This window comes from Beta vulgaris, chromosome 2, assembly GCF_026745355.1.
Source record: "Beta vulgaris subsp. vulgaris cultivar EL10 chromosome 2, EL10.2, whole genome shotgun sequence".
NCBI classification, from domain to species: Eukaryota; Viridiplantae; Streptophyta; class Magnoliopsida; order Caryophyllales; family Amaranthaceae; genus Beta; species Beta vulgaris.
The window spans coordinates 45,703,807-45,726,619 of record NC_079203.1 but is presented as its reverse complement, the minus strand read 5'-3'; the positions used below and the strand labels follow the sequence as shown (position 1 = coordinate 45,726,619).

Here is a 22,813-nt window from a genome sequence, read left to right as displayed (position 1 = left end):
ATTTAATTTAGATTTCATATGGTACCACTGTAATACGGGCTTATCCTATACCATAACATTTCGTTAAACAAAACATTAGTTTGGGTTAAATAGGGTTAGTAGTTTGCCTTGTTTACATTCATTATGCATCGAGAATAGTTCAGCTATGTTTGGGTGTTATTTTATCTCTTATGGGTCAAAATTGATGTCGAATTGGAGAAAAAGACTAGAACGTCGTTTTACATATTAGGAAATGCCTACTTGCTATTTTTTTTTTGTTTACGAAGTTAGACCTTAAATTTAGTTGTTAAGGGCAAAAATGACTCCCAAAACCTTAATTACACAAAATTATATAAATCCCTAACCTTATTCAACCGCAAAACTAATATATTGTTCATTACAATGTTACGATATAAAATAAGTCTAAACTACATTGATACTGTTTGAAATAAAAAAATAGATATCAAATGAAAAAGCGCAGAATACAGTAGTATCAAGTGAAATTTCCCGATGAGTAAATCACCAATGGCTGAATCCAAGTATCCAATTATCCAACAACCTCGTGGTGTCCCCTCAAAAAAAACAACCTCGTGGTGGCTCGTGGTACCTCGTGTCACAAATGGAACAAATATAATCTGCAAAAATAATTGAGTATGAGTTTAAGACCATAATTCATAATACTACTAATTGAAGATTTAGCAATTAGCATGCTTCTGTTCTACCAACTTCCTTAAATTTCATTTTTCGAAAATCTCCCTCTTCTTCTTCTTCCCTGCTTATTAGTTATACTTTTATTCAAATATGCTAAAACTTGAAGGGAAAAAAAGCTCGTCTAATTAGAGATTTTCCCACGTTTACAACTCCAAAAAATGCTGTCTTTCTCTCTCCTCTTCATACTAGGCATCATACTCTCAATTTTTTACACCCTCTTCAAATTTTTCAGGGCTGATGGTATTCTAATTTTACAAACACTTGATTTTTTTTAATTATTATTATTATTATTATGGAAAATTTCTTGCTTTTTGAATTTCCCACTAATTTTTTTGTGTTATTTTGAAGGGGATTTTACTCTACTCTCGAAGAAACTTAAACGCGAGGAATTTGAAAACAGGGTATTTTTTTTTTTTTGGTTAATTGGCTTCTTTTTTCAACAATTTTATTGCACATTTGTAATTTCTTGAATATTAATTTTAGTTTTTCATTATATGTAGGTTGTTTGGATTAGTGGAGCCAGCCGTGGAATCGGTATTTATTTCCTCACCTTTCTTTTTTTACACTCTTATTTCATTGCTGTTAAGACTACATCTTCTACTACTGCTCACACTAATGACTCAGCACCACAAAAGATATTATTAGTGTCCAGCTCAGATTAGTAGTTTGTTATAGCTACAAATAATTCTGTTAGCAATCAGTTAACAGAAATTTAGTTTGTTATAGTTAGTTAACAAACTTGTTTTACAAGCAACAACTCTTAGCTTCTATTCTATAAATACTAGAAGCTACATTCTCATTGTATTCATTCACAAATAATGAAAGCTGAATACTAAACTTTCTCTCTCTATTCTTTTCTATTCTTCTGAATATGATCTGATTAACATGCATCAATTAACATGGTATCAGAGCAACTGAACCACGATCCTGACGCTTCCTGGTTTGCAATTCTGAACTTCTCTCTCTAAAATTCATTCTCTAAATTCTGAAATTCTTCTCTGAAATTCTTGATTGATCATTACTCAAATTGTCTGAAATCTGCAAATGCTCATATAATCTTTCTCTGATTGAACCTTAAATGTTTCTGATGATCATTCCTCTCTGAAAATCACAAAATTGATTCTGAAATTCTTGTCTGATTACTCTTATTTGATTGATTTGTCTTGTTTCTGAAATCTCTAAATCCTCATATCTCTGAAATTGTCATTCTGAAAATCATTCTGAAAATCTATCTAAACCTCTGAATTTCTGATCAAAATGCCTGAAACAATCAACACTTCATCTAGTAACAATCTTGAATTAACTCAAGATCCTACTAGTGTGTATTTTCTTCATCCATCTGATAACACTTCAGTTCAATTGGTTTCTCCTACATTTGATGGCACTGGTTATGCTGACTGGAAAAGAATGATGATCATTAGCTTATCAGCTAAAAATAAAACATGTTTTGTTGATGGAAGCCTTGATAAACCTACTGAAGTTAAAACACTCAAAGCATGGCAACGATGCAATAACATGGTTACAGGATGGATTTTACGATCTCTAGATGCTATGACTGCTAAGAGTGTTTTACATCTAATGACTGCTAGAGAGATCTGGAAAGATCTTGAAGAAAGATTTGGCCAATCTTCTACTGCTCAACTATATTCAATTCAACAAGATCTAGCAACTATTTCTCAAGAAAATGATGATGTTGGTGTCTTCTTTACTAAGATGAAAGTTTTATGGGATGAACTGGATAATTCTAACCCCTTACCTTGCTGTGAATGTACTGGTTGCACTTGTAATTTGACTCAAAAGTTCCTCAAGATCCAACAGGATCAGAGGTTAGTGCAATTTTTAATGAAACTAAAAGAAGGATATCAGCAAGTTAGAACCAATATCCTCATGATGCCACAACTTCCACCCTTATCTCAAGCCTACAGATTAGTTCTTCAAGAACAAAGGCATAAAGAGCTGAGTTCTCTTCATACTTCTTCCTCTGAACCAATGGCTTTTGCTGCAGACAGACAAAACTTCTCTATGACTCGAAACAATTACAAACAACCAAATTTTTCCAACTCTGGCTTTCATTCTTCTAAACCTCCTTATTCTTCTGGAAACAAACCTGTTATTGGCAACAAAAGAGGCTCTTATTACTACTGTTCTCACTGTAAAATTCCAGGACATAGCCTTGAAAGGTGCTTTAAAGTCCATGGATATCCAGCTGACTATAAACCACCTCAGAAAAGGTTTGCTGCTGCTATTCAAGGAGAAGATCTTACTGATGATCTTCCATCTTCTTCTTCAGAAGTAATTCAACCTGTCTTGACTATGGATCAATATCAGAAACTCCTTGATATGCTGGGCCAATCAGGAACTCAGAAACAAGATCTCAGCAAAGAACCTGGTGATGGTAAGACTAATGTTTGTTTTGCAAGCAAATTTTGTCTAACTACTCAATACAAATCAGGTTGGGTTCTTGATAGTGGTGCAACAGACCACATTTGCCATGATCTTTCTCTTTTTCATTCTTACAAAGTCATTGATAATCCTGACAACACTATTACAGTACCTGATGGCAGAAAGATACAGATCACTCATATTGGCACTATCATCCTCAATGATATTATTACACTCTCCAAGTGTTATATGTTCCTGGCTTTCATTTCAATCTTATTTCTGTGCCTAAGCTGTGTCATGACTTCTCTGGTATTGTTACCTTCTCTGCTAATCAATGCACTCTACAGGGCCCTTCTTTGACAAGGCCAATAGCTCTTGGTAAGCTGTACTCAGGTCTTTACTATGTTCAAGATCCTTCTTCCACCTCTGATGATATTGCTGCTGTTGCACCTGATGCTGCTGTTGTTAATACATGTGAAACATCACAACCTGGTTTCATGACATGTATTCCTACCTCTCTTACTTCTTCCTATACTGTTGATGATATCAAACTCTGGCACTTGAGGCTAGGCCATATGCCATTTTCACAAATGGCTGTTCTGTTTCCAGAATTCAACTTCAAGCTTGTTAGTGATTCATTGTGTCAAATTTGTCCTAAGGCTAGACAAACTAGATTGACTTTTCATTCTAGTATTTCTACTACTTGTAAGCCTTTTCAACTCATTCATGTTGATACTTGGGGACCTTATGTTCATCCTACTAATAATGGCTGCAGATTCTTTCTTACTCTTGTTGATGATTACACAAGAACCACTTGGGTTCATCTAATCAAATTTAAATCTGATGCTGTGGATATTATCATCAATTTTGCTGCTTATGTGAAGACTCAGTTTCAATCTACAATTCAAACTATTAGAACTGATAATGCTAAAGAATTATGTGAAGGTTCTATTCTTCAGTTTTACACAACAAATGGTATTATTCATCAGAGAAGTTGTGCTGATTCACCTCAACAGAATGGCATTGTTGAGAGGAAGCACAGACATTTGCTAGAAACTGCTCGAGCTCTTTTCTTTCAAGCCAAATTGCCATTTCATTTGTGGGGAGAATGTTTTTATGTGCTGCTTATCTCATAAACAGAATGCCACTTTCATCTCTTAACAAGTTTTCTCCACATCAGAAGTTGTATGGTGTTGTTCCTGACAAATCACACTTCAGAAGCTTTGGTTGTTTATGCTTTGCTTCTACATTGAAATCTGGCAGATCAAAGTTTGATTCCAGAGCTGATACTTGTGTATTCCTGGGTTATCCTCCTAATCAGAAAGCATATAAGTTATATCATCTGGCTACCAAGAAAATAATTATATCTAGGGATGTTGTTTTCCATGAACAACATTTCCCATTTCATATGTCTCCCTCTCCTTCTAATTCTACTTCTTCTTTTCAATTCTTTCTTCCCACAATAAATCATGACTACATCTTTTCTGATCCATTTGTCTTGCTCATGATCCACACAACAACAACAACACTACTTCTCCACCTTCTCCTTCTTCTTCTACTCTATTCTTTCTTCAGATTCACCTCTTTCACCTTCTCTTCTCCTCCTACTGCTGATCAGTCTTTCACTTCTCCTGCTACCCTCCATAATTTATCTATCACCCCTTCTGTCCAACCTAGACACACTTCAGATCTCACCACCCACCTTCTTACTTAAATGACTATGTTTGCAATACTACTTCTTCTTTCTCTTCTCATTGGTGTAACTTAATAAGTTATAATTCTCTTCCTTCTGCTCACAAAGTTCTTCTTTCTCACACTTCTTCTCTCATTGAACCACTACTTATTCTCAGGCTGCCAAAGATCCTCTTTGGCTTGCAGCAATGGACAAAGAATTGCAGGCTTTGGCTTCCAACAATACCTGGGACATTGTTCACCTTCCTCCTGGTAAAACTCCTATTGGCTGTAAGTGGGTGTTCAAGATCAAACTCAAATCCACAGGAGAGATTGAAAGATATAAGGCACGATTAGTTGCTAAAGGTTATACACAGCAACATGGCATTGATTTCCAGGAAACTTTTTCACCAGTTGTAAAACTATCTACTGTGAGATGTGTTGTTGCATTGGCAGCTTACAGAGGCTGGAAACTTTATCAACTTGATGTTAATAATGCCTTCCTTCATGGTGATCTCCATGAGGAAGTGTATATGAAACTCCCAGAAGGCTATCCTAATCCCAAGAATCAAGTTTGCAAACTCAAAAAGTCCTTATATGGCTTGAAACAAGCCTCAAGGCAGTGGTTTGCTAAGCTAACCTTTGAGCTTACTCAACAAGGTTTTCAGCAATCAAAGAATGATATTCTTTGTTTTTAAAGTCTAATGGCTCTCTCTTCACTATCCTAGCTGTTTATGTAGATGACATTATCTTAACTGGGAGTGATTCATCTACCATTCTTCACATCAAGCAACATTTAGACAGAGTCTTCAGCATCAAAGACCTGGGCATTCTCAGTTTCTTCCTAGGGATTGAAGTTTCCTATCTTTCACAAGGCATTGCTCTTACTCAAAGTAAGTTCACCAAGGAACTCCTGTCTACTTGTGATCTTGACATAACCAAGCCTGCAGTTACTCCTCTACCTATTAACCTTAAACTTGCTGCTACTGATGGTGTTCCCTTGGATGATCCCACAACATTCAGATGCCTAGTTGGGAAGCTTAATTTCCTTACACATACTAGGCCTGACTTGGCTTACTGTGTTCAGACTCTTTCTCAGTTTATGAACTCTCCTACTTCAGCTCATATGCTTGCCTTGACTCATGTGCTACGCTACATCAATCACACTGCTGGTCAAGGCATTCTCATGAAAGGTGCTGACAAACTCACTCTTCAAGCCTTCACAGACTCAGATTGGGGAGCTTGCCCTGACTCAAGAAGGTCTATTTCAGGCTATGTTGTTCTATTTGGTTCTTCTCCTATCAGTTGGAAGTCCAAGAAACAGGCAACAGTATCCAAGTCCTCTTCAGAGGCTGAATATAGAGCCATGGCACATGCTACTGCAGAAGTTACTTGGTTGATCAGGCTCTTGGATGAGCTGGGTGTTTCTCATTTGCAGCCTGTTGCTATTCATTGTGACAATCAGTCTGCTTTACACATTGCAAGGAACCCTGTGTTCCATGAACGCACAAAGCATATAGACATTGATTGCCACTTCACACGCGAGAAGCTCATGGAAGGCTTAATCTCTTTAACCTATCTTCCTACTAGTGCTCAACTAGCAGATGTTTTTACCAAGATTATTCCTTCAGCTCAGTTTAATCAGTTGCTGTCCAAGCTTGGCATGTTTACTCCTATGCCTAGCTTGAGGGGGGATGTTAAGACTACATCTTCTACTACTGCTCACACTAATGACTCAGCACCACAAAAGATATTATTAGTGTCCAGCTCAGATTAGTAGTTTGTTATAGCTACAAATAATTCTGTTAGCAATCAGTTAACAGAAATTTAGTTTGTTATAGTTAGTTAACAAACTTGTTTTACAAGCAACAACTCTTAGCTTCTATTCTATAAATACTAGAAGCTACATTCTCATTGTATTCATTCACAAATAATGAAAGCTGAATACTAAACTTTCTCTCTCTATTCTTTTCTATTCACTCTGAATATGATCTGATTAACACTGCATCAAATAACAATTGCATATTTGGATTGATTGTTGTTTCGTTAAAATTAAGTTTTGATACTCATTGGGTATCCGGGTTCGAGGGAGAGGTGGTAGCTTAATGGAGTACCATCCTGAATTCCATGACACTGTCGAAGGTTTAAATCTTTATCCTATCAATATGTTGGAGAATTCACTTGTGGTGTTTAGCCTTGTAAGTGCACTCTGCAAGCTAGTAGCCTAGCAGGGGTTGGTCTTCGGACCAATTATCTCTCCTAATTAAAAAAAATTGGGTATATGGGTTCATATCTTTAGATTGTGATACTTAATTTGGATAACAAATAAATCCTGTAAAGAATAATGTACTCTCATTTTTATTTTCATTAGCTAAAATATGCCTTGAATTATCTAAGCACACGTCTCTAGATGTAATGTAATTGACATATTGTTAGTGATACGATGTGAAAAATATAGCCACTACTCCACCAACTCAACCTTGTATTGCTGCACATTGAATAAAAATTGATTGATTTTTCATTTCAGTGCGCTCATATATAGTTTTAGACAAGTTAATGTAGAAAGTTTGTGAATTGTAATATTGTATTCCCTTCGTCCAAAATTTATTGTTAGATCATCTCAATATTTTAGTAAATAATTTACCATGATTATACAAGAAAATCCTTACACAATAGTAATTTTTCTTTTGTTTAGTCTTTTATAATCATTATCTGTAGTATTTTTGTTCTTGGAACAAATATTTACTCTATTTTTCCAGACATTCCAAAAATAGAAGTAAAATTTTATTGCTTAGGTTAGGTTCTAGTGAATTTATGGCTTCTCCATTAATTGCTTCTATGTGATATTAGTGATCAAAGAGGAAACTAGAATAATGAGCATGGCTTTGACTAACATCTCCAATTTGAATGTGAAGGGGAAGCTCAAGCCAAGTATTTTGCGAGCTTAGGGGCCAAGATCATATTGTCTGCTAGAAATGAAGCTGAATTGGAGCGAGTTAGAAATGAACTTATTGGTATACTCTTAACTTGATACGTCATTTCGAACCATCTTTAATGGACTTTTACTTATTCTCTATGTTCTACTATCAATAATTTTCATTTGATTCTAGGTAAATATGCTTCAAGTGAAGTCAAGATTTTACCCCTTGACTTGGCATCTGGAGAAGAATCTCTTAGGGAGGCTGTCGAAAGAGCTGAAGCCTTCTTCCCTGGTGTTGGTGTTGATTATATGATCCACAATGCGGCATATGAACGTCCTGTATGTGAATTGCTAAATTTGATGCTAGCTATTTTATAGTCTTGTTGTGTTCAATTCAATTGATTTTGTCTTGTCTGAACTTATACGACTATTTTGTCTACTGATGAGTTATCTAAACTGAACACTACCTCCATCTCCGCTCTCTAGATGCTTATGAAACTGAAGTCGATCACATGAATGAATATGAAACTTGGTTGCTACTTGCTTTGGAGGATTAAACAAACTAATATATTCGATTTATCAAATTATCAGCAATGAGATCTTGTTCTAACCAATTATTGGTTAAATTTTTGCAGAAATCTACAGCTCTAGATGTTTCTGAAGAAAGTCTTAAGGTATTTGCTAGTTTATTTTCTCAAATAAGTGCCATCTACACGCATTCCTTTGATAGATAACCTAACCATAAGTTTGCTAATAGGCTACGTTCGATGTAAATGTTTTGGGGCCAATAACTCTGAGCAAGCTGCTTGCACCTTATATGGTGAAGAGAGGGAGGGGTCATTTTGTGGTGGTACGAGCCTCAACCAGTTTATTTCCAATATCTCTAGTTGCAGTATGTCTTTTTATTAGATTTCTCTTAAGTGGTTTGTGTTTGACTCTATAACTGATTTTATGTCTAGATGAGTAGTACTGCAGGGAAGGTACCTTCACCAAGTAAAGCAGTGTATTCCGCTTCTAAATTTGCCTTGCATGGATACTTCCACTGCTTGCGCTCAGAGGTACTCTTTTCTTCCTTTCTTGGCCTAAAACCTTCTCTTATCAAACCGTCTGACATAAGCATCATTTAATTAGACCAGGTATTAGTTACACAGAGCGCATCAAAAGTTATGCAAAAAGTTGTCTTTTTGTTAATACATGGCAAGTTTTACGCAATTTGCATAACTATTAATGTTTTTTTGTGTAACTAATAGACCGTCTGACACAAAATATTGTGAAACTGAGTTACACACTTTCAGGAGTCTTGCAGCCCCAAGAACTTGTTTCCTGTTTCTTCCTTTTTCTTGGCATCTGTTTTTTCACTGATTGGTTGATTATCATTGTGCATACACACTCAGTTTTCTTGAGATCTTGAACTTGGCTTGTTTTGCACGTACAGCTCTTTCAGAAAGGAATTAGGGTCACTGTTGTTTGTCCTGGACCAACAGCCCCCCCAAAAAATGGTCAAGTAGGGAGCACAGCGCAAGCAAAGACCTCCAAGGTTAGTGCTATTATTAATTCTGTTATGCATTTAGTACTGTCCTATGCATTGAGAAATCTTGTTGTTATGCAATAGGTTGGCAACTACATTAGCAAGTTGATGTTATTGCTACTATGCTAGGAAATGAGCTTGGTTATTTTGTAGGGGTGAAGCAAATATCCTACCGAGGTGCTTGATGTGTGAACTTATACTTCTATTTGCTCTTCTGACTGTGTATATACACAATTTGTTAGTGTAATGCGTAATGATCGTTCTTAGTTAGTTGAAAGTGAAACCTTGTATACATGATGCTTGTGTTTCCATTGCCACGATCATTAATTAGTCACTCTTCTCCCCTCGCCGTTATGGTGTATGAATTGGGTTACTTAACGCCTTATGCGCTACTGCCCTTACCCCTTTTAGTTTTAATGCAATGATGGTACATTCCTTGTATTTCTTTTACAGCCCTTGTGGTAGTCGGTAATATATTGTGGTTATGATAGTAAATTTTTATGCAATTTTATAAGAAAAGAAGTCTCATGCCAATGTCCATGGCTATAGAACTTCATCCCAAGCATATGTTTTCCTTCTCAAATTTCTATTACTATGCAAGAACACCTCTAAAGTGGTAGTGAATGATAATGAAAATTTATGATGAAAAACAAGTACTTCATGATGGACAAGCATTACCATGCACATTTGCATGAGACTTTCTTCATGATTTACATGCAGGTTTGTTATAATTACTACTGCTATTACAACTAGCTACTAAACGAGCCATTAGTGTATTGATGATACATTCATCTATCTCTAATCCGCGTTCCATTTACGGCAGCACCTTGGTTGTATTTATCGATTTTTCATATGATATAATATGTTGATATTCTGATTTGGAATTCTTTTTCTTTTCTAAACAGCTGCAGAAGAGTGTTTCTGGAGAAAGGTGTGCACAGTTGATAGCAATTGCTGCTAGTAACGGTTTGAAGGAAGTATGGATATGTTATCAAGTAAGTCCCTCCTAAGTAGAGAATCATCTAAATTCATCCAACATATTCATGATTGTTCATTTAATTGGCACTTCTTCGCAATGGATGCTAAATTTCCGTTTACATTGTCAGCCCGCGCTTGCTGTGATGTATGTGGCCCAGTACATGCCAACAATTTGCTATTGGCTCATGGATAAGGTATTGTATTCCTCTTCTTTTGTAATTGGTTTCCCCTTTGAACCTAGAAAAGTATGCCTGCATTGTCTTTTCTGTTTGGATTTAGTTGCTTGCTCATCGTCTTTCAGTAAATCAAAGCTGTGAGCCTTGCATGTCAGAAGTTTATCTTTGAGTGTGAGCCTTGCGTGTCAAGAAGTTTTTGTCGAGATTAATCGCTAATGATCACAACACTCGGAATAATAATTTTCTTTGAACTTGTTATGCATTTGGATGAGAGGTCATGAAGAAAAGTGAATACTAACCCCCTCACCATCCATGCACCATTGTTACCCAAATACACTTCTATACATCTGGTCAACGACCCCTATCACTCCATTTGAACCACTCTTCCGTAGTTTTTTTTGTTAGCTGCAACATGTGCAAACACCGTTATTAGATTTTGCACGATGAGTATGATTTGCGACAACCTTCCCTTCCCCTTCCCTCCCCATCCGTCCACTGTTATTATCCAAATACACTATTATGTTGTTGGATGTGCTCAGCAGTCAGCAGTCCTTCACCCCACCTTATCCACATACAAGATCTTGCACGATATGTCTGATTTGCAACAACCTCCTCTCCTACTTGTGTCATAAAGATTATGTTTGCCTAGATAAATGTCAGTAGGTCAGCTTGTTAATTGTTATGCACTTATCATAATACATATCTTATAAATAATTTTCGACAGTTATAGTTGAACTGCTTTTATTTTACTACGTTCATTTGATTATTTCTCTCTCATTTCCTGACCCTCATTTCTCATACTCTTTCTTCCCACCTATCTTCGTGTTATCTTTCTCTATTGTTTACTGATTTGATCATTATCGATGCAAGATTGGCGGGAAACGAGTTGAAGAAGCTGCACAAGACAAGCCAAAGAGGATGTGAAATCATTTGATTGAATCTTCGCATTGCCTATTAGTGTAGCTTTGAGAAACGTTATGGAGTAATCTGTGAATTGACTCTGCTTCTTATGATTACCTCAGTGCTGGACATGATCAGTTTCTGCAACGGGGAAACTACATTGTGTTTGTATTTGGTAGTTTAAGATGTGCACTTCTACTTGGTTGTACAAACGCTACGATGAAAACTTGGATGATAGAATTGAATCTCAAAATAAAACCGTTAACGCCAAACTTCTTTGTACTTTTACAAATATCTAGGAAGAACCGATTCGAGGAACACGATAGAGAGCAGTAGTAGAACATACACAAGGCTAAATTCTAATTTATTATAGTTGTTAATTGAACTTTCAATGACCTGATTAAATGTTTATACTTATGAAATAAGGTTTGAATCCGTTGAGTATTCAACTTTGTTAGACTTTCAATAGGACTTAATTAAACTTGAACTTCAATCGATTTCATGATGAACGCTCATGTTATTTGTCGTTCGTATTTACAATATATCGTCCGTATTTATACGGCAATTTTTCTTTTTTCTCCCCCTACTTCTTCTTCCACAACCTAACCACCACTACCCATCCCCTTGCCAACCAACCCACCCCTGCTAGCCCTAGTCGACCCCCCTCCGCCAGCCGACCCCCACCCTGCTAGCCTACAGCCTCCCAACCCAGCACTAACCCTAAGTGTTGTTGGTTCACTTCCCTGCCAGCCACCCCACCCCCGCAAGCCACTAGCCACCCCCACCCCCCTCCGCCCCACCATCACCTTGACGCCTCCTTCCTCTCCCCCTTCCCACCACCCCCTCGCCCCTCTCCTCTACCTTTGTCTCTGCAGTCCCCCCACCCCGCAACCGCCCAACACCCCAACCCCCACAACCGCCCAACCCTCACAACCCCCCTCTCCGCGTACTTCCCCTGCATCCCCCACCTTTTCTTCTTCTCCCTCTTTCTCCAATATTGTGAAAATTCGAAAATTTTCTTTTTTTTCACTTTCAATGGTGGAACCAGAATGAAATTTCGTTTCCACGAAGGTGAAACCGAAACATTTTTTCAGTTCTACCAAGGTAGAATTAAAAAAAATCCGATTCCTCATTGGTTAAACCAAATATTTTATTTTTGCAACCACGGTGGAACCAAAAAAAATGGTCGTTTCCATTATGGTGGAATAAAAAATCGATTAGGTTCATGCTAAAAAAATAATTAAATTTTAATAATTTTGAAAAAACATACAAATTTCGTATAAAAATACGAACAATATTTAGTAAATACGGACGACATTTAGTAAATCCCAAATTATTGTTTATCAACATGAAAATATAACCTAAATCTCACAATTTAAAATGAAAATTTACCTTTTAAAGAGTGTAGATTAAACACTAATATATTTATACAACACATGTATATCAACATATATAGAAGTGTACGCTATATTTGACCTTAGCACTAAATCACAATCAATTCATTTTCATCTGTTATGTGAAAGGGTCTCAAGCTTATAGGAGGTCACAACTCTCATTAATTCTCATGTGAGAGGAGATGGGCCTAAAATTTCTATCTAACCATCATTCATTTACAATCTCCTCGTCATCCCAAAATCTGTTCTGCTCGCCTAAAGACGGGCCATAAGCTCTACTGCAGAGAAGATAGTAAAAGAAATTCACTATGCTCAAACCAGCAAGGAACCAATAATAGTAATCAAAATGAGCCTTGTTTATGTTGCTTGATACCCAACTCTCTTTTCCATCTCTGCTCGTAATGCTGTCGATGCTACTCATGATCAAACTTGCAATCAGACTTGCCACAGACATGCCCACACCATAAAGATTTGTTGCCACACTCGCCATGCTCTTTGGAAATTCTGAATAGAAAAATTCATTTTGCCCAACTGCAAAAAGAGCCTCAGCCATGCCAGAAACCATATGATGAATCAGCAACCAGTAAGCTGACATGTCCGTCACCCCTTTTGGATCATCTGAAAATCCTTCCTTAATAGCTGTCTCACGCCGGACACCCTCTATTATGGCACACACAACCATTGACATGGACGAGAGAATGAGGCCAATCCCCATACGTTTTCTGACACTCAGTCGAGCTGGCTTTCCCATTATTCTTGCGGCTAAAGGTATAATAATGCGATCATAAGTGCCAATCCATAATAATATTGAGATGATTGTGAATGTTGCGAAGGAGCCAGCTGGAACTTCAAAGTATGAGATGATGTGACGATCCATAGATCCTGCTTGTAGGACAGGAAATGTAGTCTGGCTGATAGTTACTGACATCACAACTCCTGTTGACCACATTGGAATCACCTTTATGAGGGCTTTCAGCTCTTCCACCTGATCAATGGTACATAGTCTCCAAGGATCAGAAGCATTTCCATCTGGTGTAAGTTCCTCCTGTGCATTTCCAACAATGCAAGCCTTATTTAAGAACCTAGGAAGTAGAACAGTCTCAGTGAAAAATGTATCTCAATTTCCCAGAGTAAGAAGCGGAAATAATAGAAAGTTGAGCTTCAGGGCAGTTATGACTTGTGAATATTCAGATATTTTTGTAGTTTATCTTTTTCCGGATAAGTTTAATTTTGTTGACGGGTCATAAATAAACTTCTAAACTATAAGATTTAAGAATATGTAGGCAATATTAACCCCACTAACATATACAACTTGTTTGGTAGGTGGTAATAAATGGTGGTAATGAGAATATTATTATAGGTCAATATGGTAGGTAAAATCTCATCCCAATGTCCATGATGATCTTTGTGCATCCTAAATATCCCTTTTTATATATAAATTTTCATCACCATCCAATCCAATTTAAAGGTTGTATTGAGTGATACTAGAGATTCTAAAAAGAAGTATATGTATGGGGTTGAAGTTTCATTACCATGGACATTAGCATGGAATTCTTTACACAATTACAAATGAATTAATTACATTTTACCACTTCTTATTACCGGCTACCAAAGGAGCCCAGAGAATTAGCACCTCCCATGTCCCATGTGAACTCAGAGAAAATTTGAAATTCCACGGAAATGTAACAACACCTCATTGCAATTTCTTTTTCTTCATATAGTTCCCATCGCATCAGCTTACACCCAAAATAAACAAACCCTTAACTCGTTAAATTCCTTATTTTGGATAACAGAAGTTCTTAAATGAATATGAGAGGGATGGATACCTAAGTTTGTCACTCGGCCTAGTTGGTCTTGAGCCCTTCTTCGGATAGTACACTTCGTCTGCGCTTTCTGATAAATGCAAACTTCTCTTTCTCCATGAAGCAATCAAAACTTGAGCAAATGATACAAAGGACCCTGCCTTGGCCTTCAACTTGACGTAGAAGGGAGAAGCCAAGAAGAACGAAAGAGAAGACAGCAACATGAGCATGACTGGAACTCCAAAACCAACTTTCCACCCAAATTGTTCTTGAATATACACCACCAAAGTCAAAGCAACCACAACTGCAGCAGAGGCAGCAAAATAATACCAGTTGAAGAACCTCTCCAAAATGCCTGCATTTCCAAGATCATCTCTCGTGAGCAATTGATCAGCACCAAACGCTAAGGAAGATGACCTGATACCACCAGCTCCAATTGACATAAGAGCGAACGAAGATGCTAGAAGTGTAAATTGGAATATATTCCAGGACGTGCACTCAGAACCAGACTCATCACATGGCCTTGCACCAGGGATAATAGCTGTCAACCAAAGAAGAATCATGCCCTGCAATATTTAGCATTGTCCTTTATTTTCTGTAGTGTTTGCAAGCTAGAAGTTTGGTTGTAAATGGGTCTAATAACAATCAATCTAGACCTCATTAAATTCAAGGTATACTGTCTAGAAAAATAACTGCAGTGGCCTAGGGGGTATATACTGTAGAAGTTTGTATTTGAAAAACTCAATTTGGCAAACTTCTGGTTAGCTAAATAAGAGATAGGAGGGCTGTGGGTCCTATACCGAATGAAGCTATGAAAATTCCCCTGCAATACTCAAGGAACCAAACTTTAGCCAAATAGCCATAGTCTTTGACACTTTGTAATTTCAAAGCAGAAAAGAGAGATATTCAGACATTTGTTAAGGACGCCAAGTTTTCTTTTGTGTATACAACTAGAAAAGAGTGTGTAAAGCTTTCATAAGAATTTGCTAATAGAAGCATCTTCTTTACTTTTGATAATGCCACTAGCAAGATTAAGTTCATGGAGAATTGTGAAAGGAGATAACAGAGATTAGAAGTCCTGACTGACAACTTCCTCACATAATGTTTTCCTTTTTCTCTAGGAAGAGGGAGGGGAAGGATGGACTTTAACAGGGAGACGCATGATTAATTAATAGGCCAACAAAAATGGGGTTTGAACCCAATTGCCTGCAATTCGCACAATCCTTATAACCTTTACCATGTAATTTAGCAGATATCCCAGATTATATGAGCAATGCTGATTGCTGATAGCAAATTAATGTGTAAGATACCATAATCAACTACTTGCGTGCTTTGAAACACTTGTTACCAACGTTGAGAGCGACCTTTAAGTCATTGACAGCCTAAAAGGGATTGATATGAAATGAAGGAAAACTTTACCTCCAAACTCCAACTCTTTCCATTGTCAGGAAAGGGGGAGAGGGGGGCGGGGGATGGATATATCAACTACAAAAAATCTTATACGAGACAGACGTACAATAATCTATCGTTAATACAGGATAAAAATTTTATTTCAAGGAGTGGATCCTACAATAGTACTATTCATATAAATAAATAATAATGTCTTACAAGAAATTATTATTATCAGTCCTCCACACTGTAAGTTGTTAATGAACTTCACTTTGAACTATTTTGGTCCAAAAAAAGACACATTTTTCTTACAAATGCATCTTATGGGCAATAGATAATTCTAATACACTTCTATACCCTTCTTTGCTTATCTATTAGGCAGAAAGAAAATTCAATAATTCTTTCCTGATCCTTCTTTTAATGTTCTTACAAAAATACTGAAACAACATTTAAACAAAATATAAAAGCAAACAAAGGAAAGAAGAAGAATACCAGAAAACTAATAATGGAACCAAATCCAATCATCCAAAATCGACCCACAAAAGAATCAGCAAGAAAAGCACCAATAACAGGGGTCAAATTGGTGGCAGCACTCAAGAAGAAGATAAAATTAGACCCAGTTGCCAATTCCATACCATATCCTCCCATCAAATACAATATCATATTGGGCAAAAGCCCATAACTTGCAGCTTTCTCAAATGCCTCATTTGCTGCAACATCAAAAAATTTACCCGACAAAATTCAGAAAAATCAACTTGCGCATTTTATCAAACAGCTGGTGTGCTAACCCAAAAAAAACTGGGCAATTTAACAGAACCAAGAAATCAAGAATGATTTGGGCATTACCTAAAATGAAAGGGAGGGTCCTTAAGCCACCCTTGGAAGTGCCCAAGAGAGGTTCCCTCATCATGCTGCGATCTGAAATGAAATCCTCCATTGAAGTTTTTGCATTGAGCTGCTGCACCTACATATTACAACAATGGTGACAATGTTTTTTCTTTATCAGCACAAACAAGGATGGTGACAATGTTGAAGTAGCTTGTATAGTTCAAGGTGCACGAGGTCCTCGAGTTGTTTTGGGGGAAACAAATTGTGGATTAGTCATACACCCATATGGTTGGACAATAGGTCATATATTCGAATTTTCCCTTATTTTCTTTGTATTTTGCACTGTATTCATCACTTATATGGATCAAAAAATAATACATGGTTGAATTTTTAGTTTTTAGTTTTTGAAGTTAGTTTGCCTTTCTTTTTTTTTAGAATTTAGTTTGGAGAATTAGAATAATAAATTGTATAATGTTGCTAAATCATTAATGTTTGCCATATGAAATTTGTAATGATTATAGTATATCTTTTCTTATACTCCCTCCGTCCCAAAATATAGTTTCCATTTCTCTTTTTTCACGGTAATTTATGCGAGTAGAATCTAAAAGGGATAGTAAAGATTTTTTGTTTATTTAAATAAATGTTGTATGGGAAAAGATGATTTTAAGAGAGAGAGTGGAGAATAATTGGTGAAAGAGCATTAATTATAACATTTTGGTTGAATAAACAAAGGAAAAAACAAATTTCAAGAAGAAAATAAATGATGGGACACAGTTTTTCTAGACAAATTACGGAAAAATGTGGAACTAAATATAGAAATGGGAACTATATTTTGGGACACCAAAAATAGAAATGGGAACTATATTTTGGGACGGAGGGAGTAATATAATATGAGGATGACTAAAGGGAGGCTCATTGAATATATTTGTGAGAGCGTTATGTGACAATTTGATCTTGTTTGAAAATGATATTCCTCACTTAAGGAGTTAAGGTGCATTCTCTTCATTAGAATTGAACTTATTACACTTGATTAGACGTAGAGAGTTGTGCGTTCACTCACCTTATCAGATTGAACTTATCAGAAGTTATTCAAACTTATTTCATGAAGTGTTAGAATTTAATTGAACTTATTAAACTTGAAACTTATTTTCTTAATAAGGTGAATAGAAAACACATTTGGTTAACCTTGAAACTTATTTTCTTAATAAGGTGAATAGAAAACACATTTGGTTAACCTTGAAACTAGCTTATAATTACATCTTATTCAACCCTATCAACCTTGAAACTTGGTTTTTTTAAGGTGAAGAAAATGCAATGTAACACCTCAACAATTCAAAATGCGGATCTAATAATATTAGGTAGGACGACGCTGAAAACATATGAAAGATATTTAGGGAAAAACAAGATATACTTTTTTTTTTATAGATATGAGTATTACAAGATATACTTTTTTTTTATTTAGGGGAAAACAAGATATACTTAATGACATTTTAAGAAAGATATTTGTTATATATGACTTGAAATCTTGTGAATGACATAGCCTAACTTTGAATGCACATATCTCTCAATCTATAAATGGTTTTAATGTGATTCAAATTGGAGGTGATAGCTTGTTCAAAGAGCTTTCCAGATAGGTCATATGCCCAATTCCACTGAGAAACGAGAAAGTTACGCCAGTTTTACGAAGCACTATCGAGAGCAGACCGCGACTCGCGGTTTGCGAGATACGTGTGTAAATTAGTTTTTCTTATTTAGGGTTTTGTGCGGAGTATATTCTAGGGTATTTTGTGCAGGGTTCCTTATGATATAAAAGGACCTCTTGGTGCTCATTATTGACACACAACTTATGAAACACTTTTAGCCTTTAGAATTTAGGACTCCTTTCTCCATTATAGTGAAGAAACTCTAATCCCCCACCTGTGGACGTAGGTCAGATTTGAGTGAACCACGTAAATCCTTGTGTTCTTTGTTTGTTCATCTTTATAGTTTTCTCACCTTTATTATTTTATTGATTTTCTGTTCCGCATTAATCAAACTACAACACCAATTTCCTAACAATATTTATTGAAACCATCTTTTTTCAATTTTCAATATTTCAGTTGGCCATTTTATTGGAAAAATCATAAGATCCTAAAGGTTGTCCTTGCTAACAACCCCGTTCATATAGGAATGCTAGAGAATCAAAATGTATTCCTTCATTATAGATTTACAGCCATTATGTTGGTATGACAATTGATTTTGAGTCTTGTGTCAAGTGTGAACTACAACTTGAAGAATAGATAAGCTCCAAAATTTTGTAATAATTGATATAATTTTCAAATGAAACAACTTTATTGTAAAACACTAAAACCGTCTCACTATTTATTTTTAAGGGGTCGTTATTTGTTTTTATTTCATTTCAAATTATCTCTTTACTCTAAATAATAAAATAAGATGGTTTTTTATAGACGAACTACAATTTTATAATTTCTATAAAAAATTCATTAGATTGTAAAAATTTATATGTAACAGCATGATGATGGTCAGACAATTGAAACCCCATCGGAGTTTCTTTGGTGAACAACCAATGTATCCACCGTCGATAGTAATGACTAATTCTCTCGCTCCGGATGCTTCATTTAAAGGTAAAGAACTGGCCAAAAATCATTTTCCATTTCCAAAGGTTGAGGGTCGAACATCTAATCATCAGAGTTATATGTGACAAGAACTTTTTTTTCATGATTATTTTCTCATCTGCTCGCTCCCCCTTCCACATTGTCTTCTCCCTGCATGCGTTTCTATCCTTAATTTGAATAATTGGTGCTTTTTTTTTTTTTTTGAAAGAGTGCTTAATTGTTATGTTTTCTGATTTTGGAATCTTCATCCATTTTTCTTATGACATTAAGTTGGTGGAATATAGAACCATGCCATGGTCTAGGTTACTTCAGCCCTTCAGGTCATAAAGCAAATTTGGAAAGGCTTTTCCAAACTTGGGCTACCCATACGCAAACAATAGTTAGGACCTATGAAAATGAACGACCATAGCTAGAAAAATCATTGTCAATGTTTTCTACATTTTGTTTTATTAGGAGGGATCAGTGTCCTAAAGAAACTCTTGTCAGGTTACTAGTCTGCTAGACACACCAACTCATAGTTTAGGTAACTAAGACTTAACGACCCATAACACAACATACCTAAAGGTTCACTGCTACTATAAGTGAAATCTTCAACATATTATTGGAATGAGGATTTGAGTACTTGGCAAAACCCTAAGATTCAGGATAATCTACTGAGCTACCACCTTTTTCTTTTGAGATAAGGATTCAAACACTACTGGTTAATGTTTCTTACATATTAATGTGTAATTGGCACTTCTATCAATCCTTTCAAATTATTTTCTAAGCAGCCCTTTAAAATTATTGTAGAGGTCAAATTTTTTACTTTAAGATGACAATATTATGAATTGAGATTCAAGATAAAGAATGCTACATCTATTCAAGGACATCAAGGTTTAATCACTCACTGAAACTAGGCAACCTAAATTTAAAAAATTCTGCTGCTGAATTAATTTAATTACTCATTAATATCTATATATCTAAGGTATTTACACCTGATTACTTGAATAAAATTAAGTAATTGACTCGCTAAGTATATAAATTTTTTTGACCTAATTAAGACTAGTTTTATACACTTCTATGGAACAATTAAGTGATGAAAGACCAAGATCACTTGCGCATCCCTTAAAATAAGATCATTTGCGCATACTAATACAACGTAAAACCCACACGGGTCATCAAGAAAAGCATATTGCAACGTAATCATTCGGTTTGCCACTTCCAAGTAGTTGGAGTATATTTGATACATGTAATAGCATTAAGACATTTTGTCATTTGTCATTTGTCAATTGTCAATTGTTTTTTTTTTTTTTTTTTTTGCATTACGCTGGCCTTACGATGATTAATTGTATGCAGGGAACGTAAGTACATAACGAAACATGGTCATCCTACCTACGGCCTATCTTACTGTTAAATTGGATAGGAGTTACTAATGTCAGTGTTACAATTTCACTACATAGTAATTTTGTCATTTTCCTAGACCACCCTATAAGTAGATAGCGGATAATTGTTGTAGTAACTGTTAGCTGTAAACTAGTAGTTGACTAGTTGTTAGTTGTCAACGTTTAAATTAGTTGTTTAAATATAGTCTCGTCTCACATATATATTGATACTTGTAATAGTCGTAAGTATTTTACATTCCTTCACATCAATATTAGTTGCTATGCTTTGAGTTTCACATTTATCAACACATAATCTTTAAATCTTAATATTTCTAATAATCTAGTAAAAATTACCGAAAACTGATATTTTATATGTATACATTGAGATAAATTCAATAAAATCTTACATAATAGTCTGTTCTAAACTGAAAAAATTCCAATGAAAATCAATACTATATAAAGTGTGCAAAAGTCAAAGTGATGAATATAATAAAAGGCGTAAATATCAACTTCTTACATAACTTAGATGATATAAAAAAGAAGCCATAACATTCTGAAATAGTGTATTGGCAATCATATCCAGATGTTGGGAGTAATAGTATCCACCAAGCAACATCCAGATTTAAAGAAGCAATTTTGTTTTGTCTTGTAAGAGACCACCTACTTTTAAATTAAAATTAGGTAACGGTAAGCCCAATAATAAAAAGAGAATTAGTCCAATAACGACTAGTTTAATTTCTTCTGTGACTAGTTTAATCCATGTAATAAATAGGTCTACTTTAATATTAAAATTAGACCGTATCTTTTAATAATTTTTGTTAGGGTAAAGCTTAGCATTGGAAAGTTGAATGCACTGGGGCTTGGCACCATTACGGCTTAATTAAGCTTCGAAGAGCGATGATTAAAGCACAAAATTGCGATTTGTTGCGCCTGCTTTTCGGGTTTGCTGAATTTAAGGACCTCACATCTTTTTTTACCCACTAAGACTTTGTTTATTCAATAATCATGTTTAATAAAATTGTTCCCGTGAAGCTACTTTGTATTTGGAGTATACTTGAGCATGAAACAAATGATTTACTTCACCTTTATCTATTTTAATTACACTACCAATTGTCCGTATTTTGAAGGCACTGGTCCACAATTTTGATAACATAAACTTTATTTGTTTCGCAATTAATTTAACATTTTTTTAAAAAAATAGATAAGAAAAAATCATTTGGGTTGCCCATGCATAGGACCCCCACCCACAAATCCATTAATTTAACACTTTTTTAAAAAAAAATTAGTAAGAAGAATTTCTCTAGGCTATCCCCACACAAGGTCCCCACCCATAGGCCCATTACAAGCCAGACATCCCCCAATCCTCCTCCTCCTTAAATCCCAAGCAAATGATTGGGGTAGGAATTGAACCCCAAACCTTGCTAGGGAAGATGAGAAAGCTCACCACTTGAGTCAACCCCAATTCCTAAACGGCAAACAATGTTGTTACCCGCATTAATTTAACACTTACTAAAACTAATTGTTCCACAACTTAATATTTGTATATTTACCTAATTTCGGGTTTTTTTTTCCTCCCTATCTCTCTCATACCACATAGTGCCACTCTCACTTACTACCTCTCCACTTAATTTTGTTTAAACTTATAACGAAACTAATATAATCATAGAATAATTAGTTAAGTACTCAGATAGTCAGATAATATAAAACAGAGAAAAACATTCCAAGCAAATAAATATTAGAGCATAAGTCTAATCCAACGAATGACAAATAGCTAAGTTCATAGAACATACCTCATTCTTCATTCTTTATGCAGTTTGTACAGTGACGCTTTAACGCCATGCACTAACTCTAACCCAACGAATCACAAAACCAGACGTGCACAAACCAGGTCAAATGAGCGAGACAAAAGAATTCCAGAATCCAAAACCTGCAAAAGCATAAAAATTTATCAAACTAAACATAGCAGTTGCATAGAACTTCGTACACACCATTTACCATTAACATATGAAGAAAAGAGGGGCCCTCAAATTGTTACTTTAATCAACGATAATGGTAACAATGAAGGCCCCTTAGTCATCAAGTATCTCGCCGCTCAAGACTTGAAAACAGGCCTTTTGCTCTTTCACTAGTGAAAAGCATGCTCAAAGTAAACTCTTATCACTGAATAATGAATATAGTC

At 35.6% G+C, this 22,813-nt stretch overlaps 2 protein-coding genes across 5 annotated transcripts; one reads left to right on the top strand and one right to left on the bottom strand.

Annotated features, from left to right (window-relative positions):
* Nucleotides 1-632: 632 nt before the first annotated feature.
* Nucleotides 633-11,517, top strand: LOC104885240 (uncharacterized). 2 transcript variants are annotated; one of them, XM_010669945.4, is made up of 12 exons: nt 633-930; nt 1,039-1,091; nt 1,191-1,224; nt 7,659-7,757; nt 7,854-8,002; nt 8,299-8,337; nt 8,421-8,513; nt 8,623-8,721; nt 9,099-9,200; nt 10,097-10,186; nt 10,298-10,363; nt 11,216-11,517. In XM_010669945.4, exons 1-12 carry the CDS (start codon nt 849-851, stop codon nt 11,267-11,269), a joined length of 960 nt encoding a protein of 319 aa, XP_010668247.2. In that variant the 5' UTR covers nt 633-848; the 3' UTR covers nt 11,270-11,517. The 2 variants fall into 2 exon arrangements, with proteins under 2 accessions (XP_010668247.2, XP_048495700.2); XM_048639743.2 differs by lacking the exons at nt 633-930; nt 1,039-1,091; nt 1,191-1,224 and adding an exon at nt 1,798-3,085.
* Nucleotides 11,518-12,619: 1,102 nt separating this feature from the next.
* On the bottom strand, nt 12,620-22,561 carry LOC104885248 (protein NRT1/ PTR FAMILY 1.2). 3 transcript variants are annotated; one of them, XM_048639764.1, is made up of 5 exons: nt 22,425-22,561; nt 16,677-16,794; nt 16,323-16,540; nt 14,466-15,007; nt 12,620-13,721 (listed from the first exon to the last, which is right to left on the bottom strand). In XM_048639764.1, the coding sequence occupies exons 1-5, from the start codon at nt 22,434-22,436 to the stop codon at nt 12,848-12,850; spliced, it is 1,764 nt and encodes a 587-aa protein (XP_048495721.1). In that variant the 5' UTR covers nt 22,437-22,561; the 3' UTR covers nt 12,620-12,847. The 3 variants fall into 3 exon arrangements, with proteins under 3 accessions (XP_048495721.1, XP_048495722.1, XP_048495723.1); XM_048639765.1 differs by having other exon boundaries at nt 14,466-14,982; nt 16,466-16,540; XM_048639766.1 differs by lacking the exon at nt 22,425-22,561 and having other exon boundaries at nt 16,466-16,540; nt 16,677-16,691.
* Between the last annotated feature and the right edge of the window lie 252 nt (nt 22,562-22,813).

Coding starts and splice junctions, on each gene's coding strand:
- LOC104885248 (XM_048639764.1), bottom strand. Junction 16,541..16,676: donor GACCCTCCCTTTCATTTTAG/GTAATGCCCAAA, acceptor TTGATGTTGCAG/CAAATGAGGCATTTGAGAAA. Junction 13,722..14,465: donor AGGCCGAGTGACAAACTTAG/GTATCCATCCCT, acceptor TCTACTTCCTAG/GTTCTTAAATAAGGCTTGCA.
- LOC104885240 (XM_048639743.2), top strand. CDS start 1,948: ATGCCTGAAACAATCAACACTTCATCTAGTAACAATCTTGAATTAACT. Junction 7,758..7,853: donor AGTTAGAAATGAACTTATTG/GTATACTCTTAA, acceptor ATTTGATTCTAG/GTAAATATGCTTCAAGTGAA. Junction 9,201..10,096: donor CGCAAGCAAAGACCTCCAAG/GTTAGTGCTATT, acceptor TTTTCTAAACAG/CTGCAGAAGAGTGTTTCTGG.